Raw genomic sequence first — 17,119 nt, 5'->3', positions numbered from 1 at the left:
ATGCCTTAGAAGTGATAAAGGGGCGAATATGCATTTTCTGAATTTTGTGAATCTGTTAGCATTATACATGAAACTAGCACATAATATACACCACAACAAAATGACGTAGCTGAAAGGAAAAATAAGACATTAATAGAAATAGTTAATGTTATGCTTTTTAATGTTGGGCTTGGTAAAAGTTTTTAGGGTGAAGTAATTTTGACTGCATGTCATATCTTAAATGGAGTGCCTGATAAGAAAACAAAAGTGACCCCTTATGAATTATGGAAAAAGAGAAAGTCTAATCTTTTTTATCTAAGAGTTTTGGGTTGTCAATCCATTGTAAGACTACCTAAACCTAAGATAAAAAAATTAGGAGAAAAGAGCATTGAATGCACATTCTTAGGATATGCTAACCATAGTAAAGCTTATAGGTTTATAATAATATAACCTAATAGCTTTGTTGAGATCAATACTATAGTGGAATCTAGAGATACAATATTCTATGAAAATAGATTTTTCACTATATCAAAAAGTATTGATTCTCAAAAGAATGATAAACCAATAGAAAATGGTCAAAAGCATAATGGTAATAATGAGCAAAATCAATTGAGAATAAGTAAAAAAATAAGGACTATAAAATCCTTTGGACCATATTTTATAACCTATTTAGTTGAAGGGACAAGAGACTTACAATCTAAATAGACCATGATCACACATACTATAGAGTTTGATCCCCTCACCTATGAAGAGGCAATGAAGTCTCAAGATACTGCCGTCTAAAATGAGGCGATTAATGATGAAATGGATTCTATTATGGGTAATAAGACTTGGAAATTAGTTGATTTACCACATGGCTCTAATCATATATGTTGTAAATGGATTTCCAAAAAGAAGAAGAAAGTTGATGGAACAATTGAAAGATTTAAAGCAAGACTAGTAGCAAAAGGCTTTACATAAAAAGAAGGCATGGATTATTTCGATACTTATGTACCTGTTGCAAGAATTGCTACTATTTGAGTCTTGATTGCTTTGGCTTCAATTTATCATTTTGATCCATCAAATTGATGTAAAAACATCTTTCTTAAATGGAGAACTGGATGAGGAAATTTACATGAAACAACTGGAATGATTTTTTTTTTAATTACATGAGACTATTGCTCAAGAGTACAACTCATATTACATGAGATTACAACTGATATTTACAAATCAAACTATTACTAGGATTAGTTTACATTAATTCTTATGAAGTACAATCTAGATTTTTGCCCTTTTTAATATTTGAGAGACGTCTATTTCACTCACATTTCGAAAAAGAGAAAATTGTCTTCACTCAAATTGAGGAAGGAAGTTAAACATCCACAATGCATTGTGGGGGCTCGAACCCTTGACCTCATAATTGTGAGGTTTGGGTTCTAACCACTAGGCTATAGCCTAGTGGCTTAACAACCAGAAGGATTTGTTATGCCAGGATAAGAACATAAAGTTTGTAAACTAATTAAGTTTTTATATGGCCTTAACAAGCTCCAAAGCAGTGGCATGAAAAGTTTGACAAAGTAATTATTTCAAATAGATTTAATATTCATGAATATGATAAATGTGTATATAGCAGATTCAATGGAAATAAAGGTGTGATTATTTATTTGTATGTAGATGACATGTTAATTTTTGGTACTGATAGTGAGAGCATTAAACTCACTAAATCATTATTGTCATCTAATTTTGATATGAAAGACATGGGGCTTACTAATGTGATTTTTTGGATTAAAATTATAAAAAATGAGCATGTCCTAATATTGACTCAATCACATTATATTGAGAAAATTTTAAAGAAATTCAATTATTATAATTGTAAGCTTGTGTCAACACATTTTGATTCAAACATAAGATTATGCCCTAACACTGGAAGAGCAATATCCCAATTAGAATATGCACAAATTATTGGGTGTCTTATATATGCGATGACTTGTACTAGACCTGACATTGCTTTCGTTGTTGGAAAGCTGAGTAGATATATTATTAATCCAAGCCAAGCACATTAGCAAGCAGTGTACAGAATTCTAAAATATTTAAAACATACAACGGATTATGGTATATATTATACTTGATATCCTTCAGTTTTGGAAGGATTTTAATATGCTAGTTAGATTACTGATCGAGATGATCATACATCCACAAGTGGTTGGATTTTTAATCTTGGAGGAAGAGTTATTTCATAGGGCTCAAAGAAGCAAACTTGTATAGCAGACTCCACCATGGCTGCAGAATTTGTAGCTTTGGCTTTATGTTACAAGAAAGCTGAATGGTTAAGGAAGTTACTTATAGAAATTCCTATTTGGCCTAAACCAATGTCTCCTATATCCATTCACTGTGATACTTAGGCAACTTTGTCAATAGCATACAGTCAAATTTATAATGGAAAGTCTAGGCATATTGGTCTAAAACATAGTTATGTGAGATAATTACTTACAGATAGAGTAATGACAATTGACTTTGTGAAATCATGCCAAAATTTGGCAGACCTCTTAACTAAAGGCCTGACAAGAGATATTGTATTAAAAACTTCTAAGGGAATGAGACTGAAGCCAACATTATCTTATTACCAATGATAGAAACTCAACCCAACACTTGAAATATCAAGATTTTGGGTTTAATGAGCAAAAGTACATCATATGTTATGATAGTAAGCACTATAATATTTTTAGATGCTTGATAGCTTAGTGCTTGATACCTGTAATATATGGGAAATGTTAAGTTACTTAGCTTTTAATAGACTTATAAATGTTTTAGTTACAAGGACATTCTAGATAAGTTTACCCATGTGAGTGTAGGACGTGGTGCCGTTTCCTATGTAACTTGGCTGGTTACTAAAGCGCTCATAATAATAAGATATAGACACATAGCCAATCCACGTGTCGGCTAAAGAATACTTGAGAATTTGAAAACTTATATGTGAGATATATTCAGTTAGTCGAATAAGGTCGCTAGTTCAAAGTGTTGAGTGTTAGAAAATGCATATTTATAAAGGAGAAAACCGTCATTTTACATTTCAAGTCTTACTAACAACCCTTACTTTTATGTATTTAACCTTCTTGTGATTTAATTACATGTGTTTTATTTTAATTAAGTATTTTATATATTTTAGGGGCATTATAGTCATTTCACAATAAAGGAGAAATCAGACGGCAAAACGGACATCACTTTTGAACTCAGGACGGTCAAAAACCTTAGGAGGAGCATAAAAGGAAAAATGGTACTATTCACATGTACGGTACTATTCACATGTACGGTACTGTCTACGTTACTGTTCACGACACTGTTCACATAGACGGATGATGACGTGGCATTGACCGATGATGTGGCATTGACTGATGAGGTGACACGATCCTGTTGGACTAAAATTCTTATGTACTGTTGATGGTGACGTGGCAATATATCAGTGGACGAAAAATCTCGTGTACGGTGCATGCATCACACAGGATTATTTTCAACCAAACCGCGTTACTGTTCATCCGGGTCAAACCGCGTTACTGTTCATCCGGGTCAAACCGCGTTACTGTTCATCCGGGTCAAACCGCGTTACTGTTTAAAGTCGGGTCAAACCGTGTTACTGTTCATCCGCGTGGTCAAACCGTGGACTGTTGACTGATGACGTGGCGCAATCCTGAGCGTCCAAACTGTTTTTAATCCGATGGCCATGATTTACTCCATGTATCTATAAAAAAGGGGCCTCTCCCCCCTAATTTGATATCTCTAAATCCATTTTTGGGATCCATTTTTTGTAATTCCTTCTCCATCTTGTATTTTCTTCGTATTTTAATAAATTCTCATTTTATCCCTAGTTCAATTATGAGTGGCTAATTTTCTTTCAAGCTTAGGTTGAAGGTGAAGTCTCAACATGTGTCATGGGCTTAATTTGGTAAATTTATGTTCTCTTCTCCTCTAATTTTTGTGGATGTTTTGACTTCTCGTCGACAAATAATAATAGTCTTGTCTAGATACCGCCTTGGTTACACCGGCTCTCTAGTATAAGGTTATTATTATTTGGCACGATAAGCCCTTAGCACCATATTGATTAGAGCGTGGTTCATGAGGTGTAGATTCCCCCTTCATGATTTAATTGGCATTAATAAGGATTATTTAGCCCATGATGCATGTTGATACGGATCCAGATACCCAAGTACGTCAATTTAATAGATTTTCTCTTCAATTTATTCTCTCAATTGCAATTCCAATTTTAGAATTTATTCTCGCCATTTTAATTTAATTATTAGCATATTCCAAATCATTTCCACCATAAATCCAACTACTCATTTACAAAATTAATTCTATATATAATTAAAATCCACCTCCTCGTGGGATCGACACTCGTCACCATTAGTCTATACTACAATAGATTCGTGCGCTTGCGAGTACATTAAAATTTGCACAACACAAAGCTTGTCTACCGTGCCACCTTGATTAACTTTGATGTGTTGTCACTAACTGAAGGTTCAAGTCCAAAAAACACCTTCATCTATGCATAAGTTTTCCAAGCTTGTGTGAGATAATTTTTCAAAATTCATTTATTTTGAAAATAGAAGGGAATTGTTGGAAATTTTTCAAAATAAATGGTGTCTTATTATAAAGACATGTCCAATTAATTGTGTCTTATAGAAAATGTATATTTTCACTTAAGAATATAACTTTTCACAATAACATTTCACTTGGAGATGCATCATTTCATGGTGACATTTCATTTGAAATGGTGATGGTTCAATTTGGACCATTGATTAAAATTAAATCTTGATCTAATGGCCATGAATGAAGAGGTATCATGAAAGATGACAACTCAAATGAATGGGCATAAGTAGGTCTATAAATAGAGATCATGTTTAAACCATTTAGACATAAAAATAATAATCCCACACCACTCTTTTCTCAGCCCTTTTTTCTAAAACAAGTTTCATCACAAAACACTCATTTTTTTGTGCATTAAAAATTCAATATATTTTTTTCTACAGGAACAATATTCTTGTTTCTTGGCAGGTTTGCAGCATTCAAGAGTATTTTGGTTTGCTTTCGTCGATGCACAATGCAAGCAAACAAACAAGTGCTTCATTGTATCTTGGAGACGTATTTGCTTAACCTATATGCATCACTCAACTGGTGGGGGCAAATAACGTTTTAAGAAAAGCGACATTTGTAACATGTCTTGAAATACACATTATTTTCGTCTTACATAAAATTTTGTAAACACATTACTTTACACAATAAAGTTCCACCATTATTATTGTATTTTTCTACATTTGCCATTCCCCACAAGAACATTACCATTAACAGCTTATTAAAGATTAGCTTAAAGTGTATTTAGACGGTATTTTGTTAAAGGGGTTTTTGAATTTTTTTTGTTTATATTGTCGTATTTACATGCCTTTGGTTGAAAAAAATGAAAATGATTTGCTACATTCTTTTGTGTTGGATCAGTGAGTTTAGGCTATATGAAACGGTTTGCTGCATTCAACTGATTATTTTATTTGTGTGGTATAGTATGAGAAAAGCATAATATAATTCAATTGTTCCATATATCAACTCGGATGTGATTTGAAACCATCAACTGTAAAGGCTAAAATTATTTTCTTATTATATTTTCAACCGAAAGTTGCTAGTGTCTTCTTTTTAGTACTTAGTATGATTTTTTTCTCCATCTTCTAGTGGTGCTGCTTCTGTTTATTTTGAATTTTGATTGATATTTTCTACTGTACATGCATGCTTCTTGGTTTCCAATTTTTGTTTTGTATGATGAAGCTGATTTAATTCTTTCGATTTATATCAGCTTTGTTCATCTAGGTTTGCGATTTGGTCTTTCTTGTTTCAAGGCAACATGTTCCAATGTCTTTTACTTTAGAATAGTATGCAAACTGCTTATTACAATATGAAATTAAGAATATTTCTTTTATCATGTTAGCTTGAGTGGAAGGCAGTTGATATTTGTGTAAAAGATTTAAGTTTTTTGTGTTATTGAAGTTGTCTTATGTTTTGATTTGCATTTTAGCCACTAAAATGGCTCTGCATGTGATTGGAGGTTGTATGTGTAAAATGAAAGGAGCAGTAGAATTTCTTTGCGGGGTATAATAAGATGCTGAGATGGGGATCCATGACTTGTAATTTCTATTATTGCTATATTCAAAATAGATTGAGGTAACCTGACTCTTCTTGTTGTAGATTTTTTTCTTTCTTTGTTCTAGATTTTTTTTTCTTTCTTTGTTCTACTTCTAGTTTCATCTTTAGCATATTCAATAATTGGCAGAAGCAAATGGAGAGAAAGAGGGCATAATATGCTAACAAAAAATGAAAAAAGAGATATCTCTACTATACAAATAAGTAGAAGAGAAAAGGGTAATGATTAAAGTTACAAAGAAAAAATTCTTAATGCATAGGAGATGACGATAAAGTATGTTGCAACTGTGAGCAATATAATAAGGCTATTTGATTGCTTTTGAAATCAAACTGTCTTTTGTGTTTGTAATTTTAATTTTACATTTTCTCAAGACATCTGTGTTTCTTTTTTTAAATCTCAATGTAATTAAAATATAAAGTTTATGTACTTATTATACTGTGTCTATGAATTGTCTTTTAGTTGATGAATGTTTCATAGACTTTTAGTTGATGAATGTTCAATGTCAAATTTTTTTTCCTCAAAGGCATTTTAAGTGTTTTCATTTCTAATGTGATATTTGGCGCAAAGAAAGAAGGGTGTTTTTAAGTCCTTTCGGGTCTTAGGGGTAATGTTGTCTTTATGTTAGTCAGCAAACATCCAATGAATGGAAATACTAACATTAAGGGAGTCTTTAAAAATATTCAGATACTTTCTTTCAAATTGAGAATATGCCAAACTTAAGGGGAGGTTTCTTAAAATTACCCTTAAATTAAAAACGAAAGCAAAGTGGTCTAACGTGGCAGACAATCCACGATAGGCAACTGCATGAAATACGCGTGGCAGACAACATAAGACGTGGCAGTAAATCCAATGATCTTCAATTTTTATATAAATAAATAAATAAGGTTAGAACTTGAATATTCATTAACCAACAGCAGTTGGTGCAGTTGATCCTGGGAAAGAAACTAAAGATGCAAAATATAAAGGAAAAAGTTAGCAACGCGGCCAGCACCGGCAAGGCTCATGTTGACATCTACAAAGCCAAAGCCGATGAGAAGGTTTAATTGAAAACATTCTAAATTTATAAAAGAATCTTTATTCATCACATTAATTTTATATCTTCTTCATTCAGACCCCTCGAGTCGGACCGGTAAATATTGTGTTAGTGTGTGTATGGCAGGCAGAGAAAGCGGCGGCGAGGACAAAGGAAGAGAAAGAGATAGCCCACCAATGTAGAAAGGCTAAGGAGGCTAAGGCGAAGATGGAGATGCACCAAGCCAAGGCGATACACGCCGTGGAGAAATTGCGAGCCAAGCAGTCTCATCTTTACGGCCCAAACCTTGCAGCAGGAACTGATGATCATCATCACCTAGGCCAGAATGAGCCGCCGCCGGCTGCCACCACCCACGGGCACATCCACCAACCGGTTGGACTCGCGGCGGATCCTATGACTAGAACCGCAATTCCAACTTACCCACTTGGAGGAAACCCTATTCCTCCGGCCTATAACAAGCACTTGTAGCAGTAGTAGCAGCAGTAGGGTTGCGTGTATCCTGTTGAAAAGAGTTATTTTATATGTAACTTGACCGAGTGGGGTTGTTTCCAAACTTATGCGAATAGAAAATGCATGCTTTGGTTTGTGCGGTTTGCTTTCAGAATTTGCACTTTAATTTTGCTTAGGCCATAAGTTTCTGGTTTAAAATAGAGTTGAATTTCTCTTATAGTTCACATAGAACATTCAATATATTTATTTAAATTAAATAGATATACCATATGTATTTGAATTGAATCCTTCTATACTATGACTCTTGCACAAAAGCTGAAGATAAATTGAAAATATAAAGAGCAAGTGATAAATGCATTAATTTGAGGAAAATTAGATACTAGTTAATAGGAATAAAATTGCATATTACCATTTGCAGATAATGTAAAATTTCTATTTAGTTTTATAAGGTATTACTTAATCAGGAATAATATTATTTTTGAACTGATATAAAATTTAGGGGTGGACATTTGGTTTGAATATATTCGATTCTGGTTGAAATTCTAATTGAACCTAAAATTTGTATTTATTTGATTGCAAGTTGAAATTTATTTTGGATTCATTTTCACTACAAGAAAACTGGCAATAAAGACAATTTCTGACAGATTCGACTTATATCATAAAAATATGACAGACTTGTGACATAATTTTCAATCTATCATGGATTAATGATGGTTTTGTGATAGAAAATATATATTCGATTCTGATTGAAATTCTAATTGAACCTGAAATTTGTATTTATTTGATTGCAAGTTGAAATTTATTTTGGATTTATTTTTACTACAAGAAAACTAGCAATAAATGACAAACAACTTGTGATAGATTCGGCTTATATCATAAAAATATGACAGACTTGTGACAGAATTTTCAATCTATCATGGATTTCAATCTATCATGGATTAATGATGGTTTTGTGATATAATTATTTTCTATCACAGATTAATGATGATTTTGTGATAGAATTATTTTTTTTATCATGAATTAATGATGGTTTTGTGATAGAATTATTTTTTATCATAAATTAATGATGTTTTGTGATAGAATAATTACTACTAAAAAAACACATTTTTATGGCATAAAATTTTTGACATATATCATTGTGTCATGAAAATATCATTAAAATATGACACTTTCGTGACGTATAATGTTTTGTCATTATTTAGTGATAGATCCTTGACAGATACAGACACGACATGAAATTATGATGGCTACATGTCATGTAATATTATTTTATTTTTTAAATGAATTTAATTGCAAAAATACTACTCTTCAATGACAACGTTTTAGATTTTGTTTTATTAAATATAATTTATTTTGAATTACTAATAACACGTGAAATAGTGCCATTTATTGATAATTTAAATTATTTGATTCGTTTAATTACAAAATTGCCATTGTTAATATTTAAATTATTCTTAAAAAAATAAAAATAACAAAAACGATGTCGTCTGGTTGTTGTAAATAAATTAAGCTAACAAATCAACACTTAAGCAAATTTCCAGAAGTGATAAACGAATTGAACCTTAAGCTTTGCTTCCTCACTCTCTTCACTGCTCCTTCTCTCACCTGTAATCGTTGAAGGAATTGAACCCTAAGCCTCACTGTAGTCACTCACGCTCTACATTACAAATCAGCCTAAGCCTCACAAAATTTCTTAATTGAAAAAAATCCAGAGCCCTTACAACATCACAACTGATGGAAACCCTAAGTCAACAAACTCGACAGTCTTCAGTCAACTGTCGTTGCAAGCTACTGGTCGCTCAACAAGCGCCAATTTCTCACTCAATAGTTGTCATTCTAACGCTGCCATTTCATATTCATTATTTGCTTTTGTTAGGAAATTGAGCTTTCTCCCAAGATCACTTTAAGTAAGTTGTTAAGTAATAAATTAATAAAAAATTTAAATAGAGAATACAATAATCACATAACACAAGATTTACGTGGAAAATTTTAAATTCGAAAAAAAATTATGACCGTTGTCAAGAGACAATCAGAGAAAAAATATTCATTATATGAAGAATTATTATAACCACACTGTCAGAAATAATTTTCTCTCACCCAAGCCTCAAATACATAATTTCAAAAAATATTCCTTAACAAAATAAATCAATAATACTCATATTAAAGAATCAAATACTCCTTTAATATAATTATATACTTAAGAATATTTCTCTCCCATGATGGAAGCTCTCAATGTTTCACTTGCGTTCACCAATTGAATGCTTTTAATTGGATACAAAAGTGAGGAGGAGCACCCTCCTATTTATAGCCATCAAACTTGCCTAATTATGCTCTCAATTGAAGCCACCTTTCTTTTTCATTTTTTTTAAAATTAATTTTCAACAGCTTTATCTAAATTAAAAAATCAAAATCGCTTGAAAGATGTTGGGCTACGAGAACATGAGGAGCAAAGATGCCGACAAATTCGAGGTAGATTTGGAAGGCGTAGAGGGGGAGACGCTTTACCCCAGTCTCAGTTACGGAGAGAATCCGCTCTGATGGGGTTTCATTCGCAAGGTGTACGAAATCTTGACGGCCCAAATCGTTTTGACCACTTTGGTCTCCTCATTCCCTGTTCACTACACTCCTGTCAATGATCTTCTCAAGGGCAATTCTAGCCTTCTCCTCTTCCTCCCTCTCCTCCTCTTCATCCGTACGTTTCATTTCGCTTAATTCATTGTGCAAATTGGTTATCTTAGTAATTTTGTTAATTTAATATTTCACTGAATTTTATGTGTGCTTATACTGAAATTAGGTAGGTATATACTTAGGAATGTTGTTAATTGACGATTAGCACAAATAGTTTCTTTTGTTTGCTTTGTGTTGTCCTTATTGATTCTATCACGCTGAGTTTGCTTGGTTGGGATTTTGATGGAATTTTCAAGTGATGCTTGAATCTTTAGTACATGTTTACTTGAATATGATTCATTGCCTTCACATTATATGCGTTTTTTTCATTCTGCTAACATAATGGGATTATGTTAAAGGGGGTCTTAGAGTTTTAGTGAATACATAAGAAATTGCATTGCATCTGAGATCTTGATTAAGTCAATTTGTTGCTTTGAGTATTTGTATGTCATTTGCTTGCATTTGTGCATGCTTTATAAGGAGTTGAAGACTTTATACACCAAACTCCATATCTTGATTCATGAGTGCAATTGGGCAAGCCCCAATTATGGCCTGGAAATAATCTATGTTGTAATTGTATAACCACATCCTTGGTGGAGCTGGTTGTCAGGAAACTATTACAGAAAGATGTGAACAGGTTTGTAATGGCTTAACATTTTTTTTCTACAATTTTCCAAGCTTCCTTCCTGTTTATTTTAGCTGACATGTTCCTATTATTATTGTTCCAGTTGAAATCAACAATTAAGTTGAGTTATTTTAAAAGAGGCTTAAAGAGCTACCTTCCAAAACTGCTATAATTAAGGTTTGGGAAGATTGCCATTGAGCTCTTTCAAAATGCTCTCAACAAGGTTTTAATTTTCTTTTTTTTTCAATTTTCTTTTTCTTTATAATTGTTTACTTCTTTATATATATTGGCATCAAACTAAATATCCATTTCGATTTTCTCCAACCAACTTTGTTATTGGCAAATTCCCTTACTTAATGTTTTCAAGTGCTAGATTTGGAGATATGAATGTTGCCTTAACTGATATTTTTATTTTTTCTATCTGGTATACAATACTGTAATATAATCCTTTATATAGCTAGTGCAAAATAGTTCTTTAACTCCTTATTCTTGGCTGGAATGGTTTTGAGATATGATAAAGAAGCTTTATCACCAATTGATGTGGAACAAGAAATAGGAGAAAAATGGGATTAGAAAAGAAAGAAACATAACCAAAATAAAAAATTAGCCTACCTCATTTAAGAAACTCGAATAAGTGTATCTCTTACCTAAAGAATATTATAATTTTACTTTGATTTCTAGAAATTATGGAATATTATAATATTCTTTAAATAAGACCATAAGCTTATTAGGTTTATATTGAATAATCTAAGTTGAATAATCTTTTGGATGGAATATGTTTCTTATTCCATATGTTTCCATCTCTTAATAGTTGAATTAGCAATGAAAATTTGGAAGTGGAAAAATTCACCCTACTGCACTTGTTTTGGGTGCTTGTCATAGATTAGAATTTTACTTCTTACACTTTATTGTTTGTTAACTTAATTTAGTAAGTATGAACCTGCTTTAGCACTGTGCTCTCGAAGATTCATTAGTGCTACCTGGCTTAGATGTAAGAAAATTAAGGTACTATTATTCTTTTTAGTTTATGATGCTCATGGAATTTGCATTAGAGATGGTTGAAATTGTTTGTTGCATTAACTTTTATGATGGTGGGCCATGGAATTTCTAGTGTAAAGAATGCTTGCATTATCTTTTAAGAATATCATCTACAATAATAGGGGAGTAACAAAAGGTAAAAATTGAAAATTTGACTTCTCTTTAATTTTTTTCGCAAATGAAGGTAAATAATTTAATTATCTTTTTATCTTTCTTGCAGTGTTAGTCCAGACAATATGAACATTGCTTGAGTTAATGTGTAATCTCTTTCGTATGCATTTTTCTTCCCAAAATTGCCAATAGTGAAATGCTTGCACTCAAAGACTACTTAAGGATCGAAATTGCTTTAGTTGATTGTTCAGCAGCTAGAATCCAAACAAAAGCATGCCGATGGATGTGTAGTTTGATGGTTGCTTTGTCGATGTTGAAGATTCATTTGAAAGTCGTTGGAATATTTTTTGAAATTGATTTTGGTGTTTATTTTTTTATGGGAGGTTGTATACTAAACTGGAAAATTTTTTGTTTAGTTGATTGTTTGTTTGTAATGAATAAATTTTGGGTATTGATTTAGATGTCAATTGTGAAAGCTTAGATTTTTTAGTTTTTAATTTATATTTTTTTAGAATTAGTTGATATATTATTGAATATATCAACTACTAGCGGCAATTTCAATAAATCCCGCTAAATAATTAAAATTTATTTTATTTACCGTCAAAATATATTTTAAAGAAATTTCAATTATTCCAACCCATTCTAATTAAAATAATTAAATAATTTTATTATTCCAATTAAATATGTCATGTTTATATGACAGACACCGGTCATCATGCGCGAAAATTTTTCATCAAAGTAACAATGACAGAATCGTGATAGATAATATGTCATACATAACATGATATATGTTTGAGGGAAAATAGGAAAGGTAATAGAGCGCCACGTGTCAGCTAATGGAATGATTTTAGCATAATCGGAGGTACCCTGCATAATCCGAGGTGCCCGGCATGACTTGAGGTACCCAGTATAAATAGAGGTACCCTGTACAATTAGAGGTATCCCACACAAATAGAGATACCCCATATAATATGAGGTACCCCATACAAATAGGGGTACCCTGCGTAATAGGGGGTACCTCACGTAACTTGAGGTACCCGGCAAAGCGGATGTAAGAGAATCCATCGAAAATATCCGCCATAAGAAACGTCTCCGCTTCCTAAAAGATATTATTTGATTTTGTCAGAATTAGGAATCAAGAACGTCGTATCAAAAGGGGGGGACAGCCGCCTGCTACCTCTGCCAAAAGTGAAGGACACTGTCCCAAGGACAGTGGTCCCCAGCCGCCCACCCGACAGCTACTGCAGAGGTACCCCGGACCACTCTCCAGCATGCGCCACGTTTCCAAAAGATGAGATACGCCGCGAACATGTAGATAACGGCCCAAAAAATTATAAAGAGGTAAAAGGACGTTAGCCAAAAAGGGGTACGCCACGTGGCAACTAAGGTACTCCATATATAAAGGCGCCTAGGTTTCACTCTCCACCATGCTCTCATTCGCCCAAAAACACTCACACTCCAAAAAGAGGTTTTCTTCAACCTTAAACCCTAATTTATAGAGGGCTAGCCAGCTCTCTTGACCATAAAAGCTTGAGTTTACTAACTTGAGCGTCGGAGTGTGAACGTCGGGGTACCCCGGCTTCATCTCTAACCTCTATTTCATTATTTTGTAGGCGTGGAGCTCATTTTGAAGGACACCTCTCTTGTTTCCGACCTTCCACCATTGTTACCACTCTCTTTTCCATTCTCACCTCCCACGAATTTCAGATACACCGCACCGCACACAATAAACTAGTGAGGTACCCCATCTCCCCAAAAATATAAATTTATTGTTCTAGATTGGTTTGGCATTTCCTACCCCAAAATCAATTGAAAATAATTGGCGCCGTCTGTGGGGAAACGCACAAAAAGCCTCCTCCACGGTTACCAAACTAGTTGTTGTGTGTACTCCAATACATGGCACCCGACGTACCTCCCGAAAGTTTAATGGGGGATCCTACAAGGATGAGAGATGACAGCAGCAGTGAAGATAGTGATCCTGCAAGAAGGGTAGCCCGCATCAGTAAGGGCAAGGGTGTCAAGCAATCGACGGGTGTTCGCCAAGAAGAAGAACCTATTTCGCACAAGCGTTTTGAGGATCTTGCCCACGCAATACTTAGGGCGGTCGGATCTCGAGCACCCGAAAGTTCACTTCCACCAGTGACGCTAGAGGCTCCACCACCTCAAACGGACGACCAAGCTATGGTCAGAAGAGGGGTACCCAAGGTCAGCAAGCCAAAGCCTAGGCCATTGTGTACCCGTTCTAAGTTTCAAACTGTGGGCTCCCGCGACGAGCGTTCCACTGCCTCTTGCAATTCCCGCAGCAGCCAGGGTACGAGGCGTGCAAAGCGTACCCACGAGGATCTCTGTGAGAAGTTAAACGCCAAAAGGGCTTCTCAAATGGCGGCGACATCATCGGGTACACCGAGGGTACCCCTCAAACTTGTGGAAAAGATGGAGAACCTGGAAACCCAAGTGAAGCTCCTTTCCGAAAAGCAAAACATCACAGCTACACCAACGCCAATGACCTACCAATCGCCATTCACTATAGAGATTAGGACAGCAGCTCTCACCGAGGCGTTCGCCATGCCTCAGATATCCCAATACTCGGGTACCACTGATCCCTCGGAGCATGCTGAGCTATACCGTGACCAAATGCTTATTAAGGGTGTAGATGAGAGCACCATGTGTAGGATGTTTACACACACACTCACGGGCCCCGCGAAGTCATGGTTTCGCTCTTTGAAAGCGGGTAGCATATCTTCCTTACACCAATTGTTATCCGAATTTACTAAAGAGTTTTCCTATGCTTCCACTCAAGATAGGATAGCCTCCAAACTTGCCTTTATCAAGCAAGGGGAAGCCGAGCCTTTGGCAAAGTATGTAAGTCATTTCCACCAAGAGGTGCTGCAAACTGGAGCATTTGGAAACCAATACACATTGACCCATTTTGAGAAAAATTTACGGTTGGGCAAGTTATGGCGTTCTTTTCAAAAGAAGCGTCCACTTTCATATGGGGAAGCTCGCTCTCGGGCGTTGCAACAAGTGGAGATGGACGAAAAATGCCAATTGAAGCGCCAAGAAGATAAGGCCGATATTACAAAGAACAAGGAGAAGCCCAAGAGGGTGGAGGCCCCAATACCGGGGGTACCCCGAGCACGGAGCCCTCCACGGGCTGCCCTGCGGGGATGAGGGTATAACCCTCAGGGTACCTCAAGGGTACCCCAACCTCTGAGATCGCCACCACCGGATTAGCGAGAGCCACCACCGAGGCCTCGGTACGAATCTTACCACCCACTGAATCGATCCCCAGAGCAGATCTTCTACCATATTTGGGATAGCGGCCTCCTCCGTCCACCTAAGCCAATGAAGAAGTACCCCAACATGAAGCGTAGCCTGAAGTATTGCGAGTTCCATGAGGACTTTGGTCACAGCACAGCCGAGTGCTTCACCTTGCGAGAAGAAATTGAATCTTTGATTCTCAGCGGGTACCTCAAAGAATTTGTTGCTGGCATGAGAGAAACTCGGAAATCTGCGGAACAGGATAAAGGCAAACGGGTAGCTGATGGCAGTCCCGAACGAGAGGTACCCCCTGGACACAAGAAAGGTGTGTATGTCCGAATGATCATAAGCGGACCGACTTTAGCAGGCCAATCTAGGAGGGCTATCAAAGGCTATGGTAGATCGTTGCCGATAACCACCAATATGAGCAAAGAAGTCAACCTTAATGAATGGGGTATACCGAAGGTATCCCACCATCCCCCGCCTATCCTTTTTACAGAAAAAGATGCGGAGGGCATCTCGTACCCCCATGACGATGCCTTCATAATTACGTTGAAGGTTGCCACTGGTAAGGTAGTAAGAACTCTCGTAGATACCGGCAGCTCCGTTGACATCATTTTCAAAAGCGCCTTGGATCAACTATTGATTGAGTCGCCAAAGATCACCCTATATGCTACGCCTCTTATTGGGTTTGCTGGAGATATGGTTATACCAAAAGGCATCATTACGCTCCCCGTTACACTTGGTAAGGTACCTTACCGTGTTGTTCATATGATTGATTTTCTTATTGTAGATTGCCCGGGTGCCTACAATATTATATTGGGCAGGCCGTTTTTAGTAGCAACTAAAGCGGTGGTATCCATGCACTACCTCGCTATGAAAGTCCCGGCCGCCCAAGAGGTGATCACCATTAAAGGGGACTAGCAATCGGCTCGTGGATGTTACTCCGTGGCCTCCAAAGTCACTTACCAAATAACTTCTGATTCGCCAACGAATGGGTACCCCAGTGGCAGCCAGCCTACACCTTATCCCTCAAGGAGAGCGCTCGCCAGACGACGGAGAGCGGTACTCAAAAAATCTCCCCAGGTAGCCCACCCACGAGAGCAGTTGGAATCCTCACCAATGAGTGTAGAAGTAGTTGCGGGGGATAGCTCGAGGGTACCCCATGGGGACCAAGTGGAGCCCATGTGTGAAGTTGAGGCACCATTGGATCCCCGAATATTGAAGGATGAAAAAAGGGGTACCCCAGTTGAAGATCTTATTTCAGTCTCGATTTGCACCACCGACCCAACAAAGATAGTGAAAGTAGGTTCCAACCTCTCGGAGGAACAAAGAGAGAAACTCATCACCTTCCTACGTGAGCACCACGATGTATTCGCTTGGTCCCACTCGGATATGCCGGGTATCCCACCTTCTCTCTCTTGTCACAAACTCAATGTCAGCCTACATAATAAACCGGTCAAACAGAAGCGTCGCGCCTTCAACCAAGAGAGGTACGATGCAATTGAACAAGAGGTAGACCGCCTATTAGCAGCAAGGTTTATCCGAGAAGCAGTGTACCCCGATTGGGTATCCAACGTTGTTCTAGTCAAGAAATCAAACGGAAAGTGGCGCATGTGCGTGGACTTCACTGATTTGAACAAGTCCTGCCCCCAGGATAGCTTTTAGCTTCCCCGGGTGGACCAGCTGGTTGATGCAACAACGAGATGCTTAGTTTTATGGACGCCTTCTCCGGGTACAACCAAATTCCGATGTATGAACCCGATCAAGAGAAAACGGCTTTCATCACCAACCG

General features: G+C 36.2%; 2 protein-coding genes and 1 long non-coding RNA gene across 5 annotated transcripts; all 3 read left to right on the top strand.

Moving 5' to 3' along the window:
* The first annotated feature begins 7,014 nt into the window (after positions 1-7,014).
* Positions 7,015-7,756, top strand: LOC102619235 (late embryogenesis abundant protein 6). 2 transcript variants are annotated; one of them, XM_006485383.4, is made up of 2 exons: positions 7,015-7,176; positions 7,299-7,756. In XM_006485383.4, the coding sequence occupies exons 1-2, from the start codon at positions 7,090-7,092 to the stop codon at positions 7,638-7,640; spliced, it is 429 nt and encodes a 142-aa protein (XP_006485446.1). In that variant the 5' UTR covers positions 7,015-7,089; the 3' UTR covers positions 7,641-7,756. The 2 variants fall into 2 exon arrangements, with proteins under 2 accessions (XP_006485446.1, XP_024957162.1); XM_025101394.2 differs by having other exon boundaries at positions 7,029-7,176; positions 7,251-7,756.
* Positions 7,757-9,826: 2,070 nt separating this feature from the next.
* LOC107177868 (uncharacterized) lies at positions 9,827-12,538 on the top strand. 2 transcript variants are annotated; one of them, XR_001508804.3, is made up of 2 exons: positions 9,827-10,314; positions 12,173-12,538. It is a non-coding gene; the product is annotated as an uncharacterized LOC107177868 (long non-coding RNA). The 2 variants fall into 2 exon arrangements; XR_008054309.1 differs by having other exon boundaries at positions 9,827-11,137.
* Positions 12,539-15,408: 2,870 nt separating this feature from the next.
* Positions 15,409-16,248, top strand: LOC127901859 (uncharacterized). The gene has a single exon (XM_052439881.1). It carries the CDS (start codon positions 15,409-15,411, stop codon positions 16,246-16,248), a length of 840 nt encoding a protein of 279 aa, XP_052295841.1.
* Positions 16,249-17,119: the final 871 nt, after the last annotated feature.

The sequence above is a fragment of the Citrus sinensis genome, chromosome 4, assembly GCF_022201045.2.
Source record: "Citrus sinensis cultivar Valencia sweet orange chromosome 4, DVS_A1.0, whole genome shotgun sequence".
Classification (NCBI taxonomy): domain Eukaryota; kingdom Viridiplantae; phylum Streptophyta; class Magnoliopsida; order Sapindales; family Rutaceae; genus Citrus; species Citrus sinensis.
The sequence above is the reverse complement of the archived record's forward strand: the minus strand, read 5'-3'. Positions and strand labels throughout refer to the sequence as shown.

Bases quoted from the DNA above. Each gene is read 5' to 3' on its own strand.
- LOC102619235 (XM_025101394.2), top strand. From the start codon at position 7,090: ATGCAAAATATAAAGGAAAAAGTTAGCAACGCGGCCAGCACCGGCAAG. The intron at 7,177-7,250 runs GTTTAATTGAAA...TTCTTCATTCAG, and splicing joins AAGCCAAAGCCGATGAGAAG to ACCCCTCGAGTCGGACCGGT.
- LOC127901859 (XM_052439881.1), top strand. From the start codon at position 15,409: ATGAAGAAGTACCCCAACATGAAGCGTAGCCTGAAGTATTGCGAGTTC.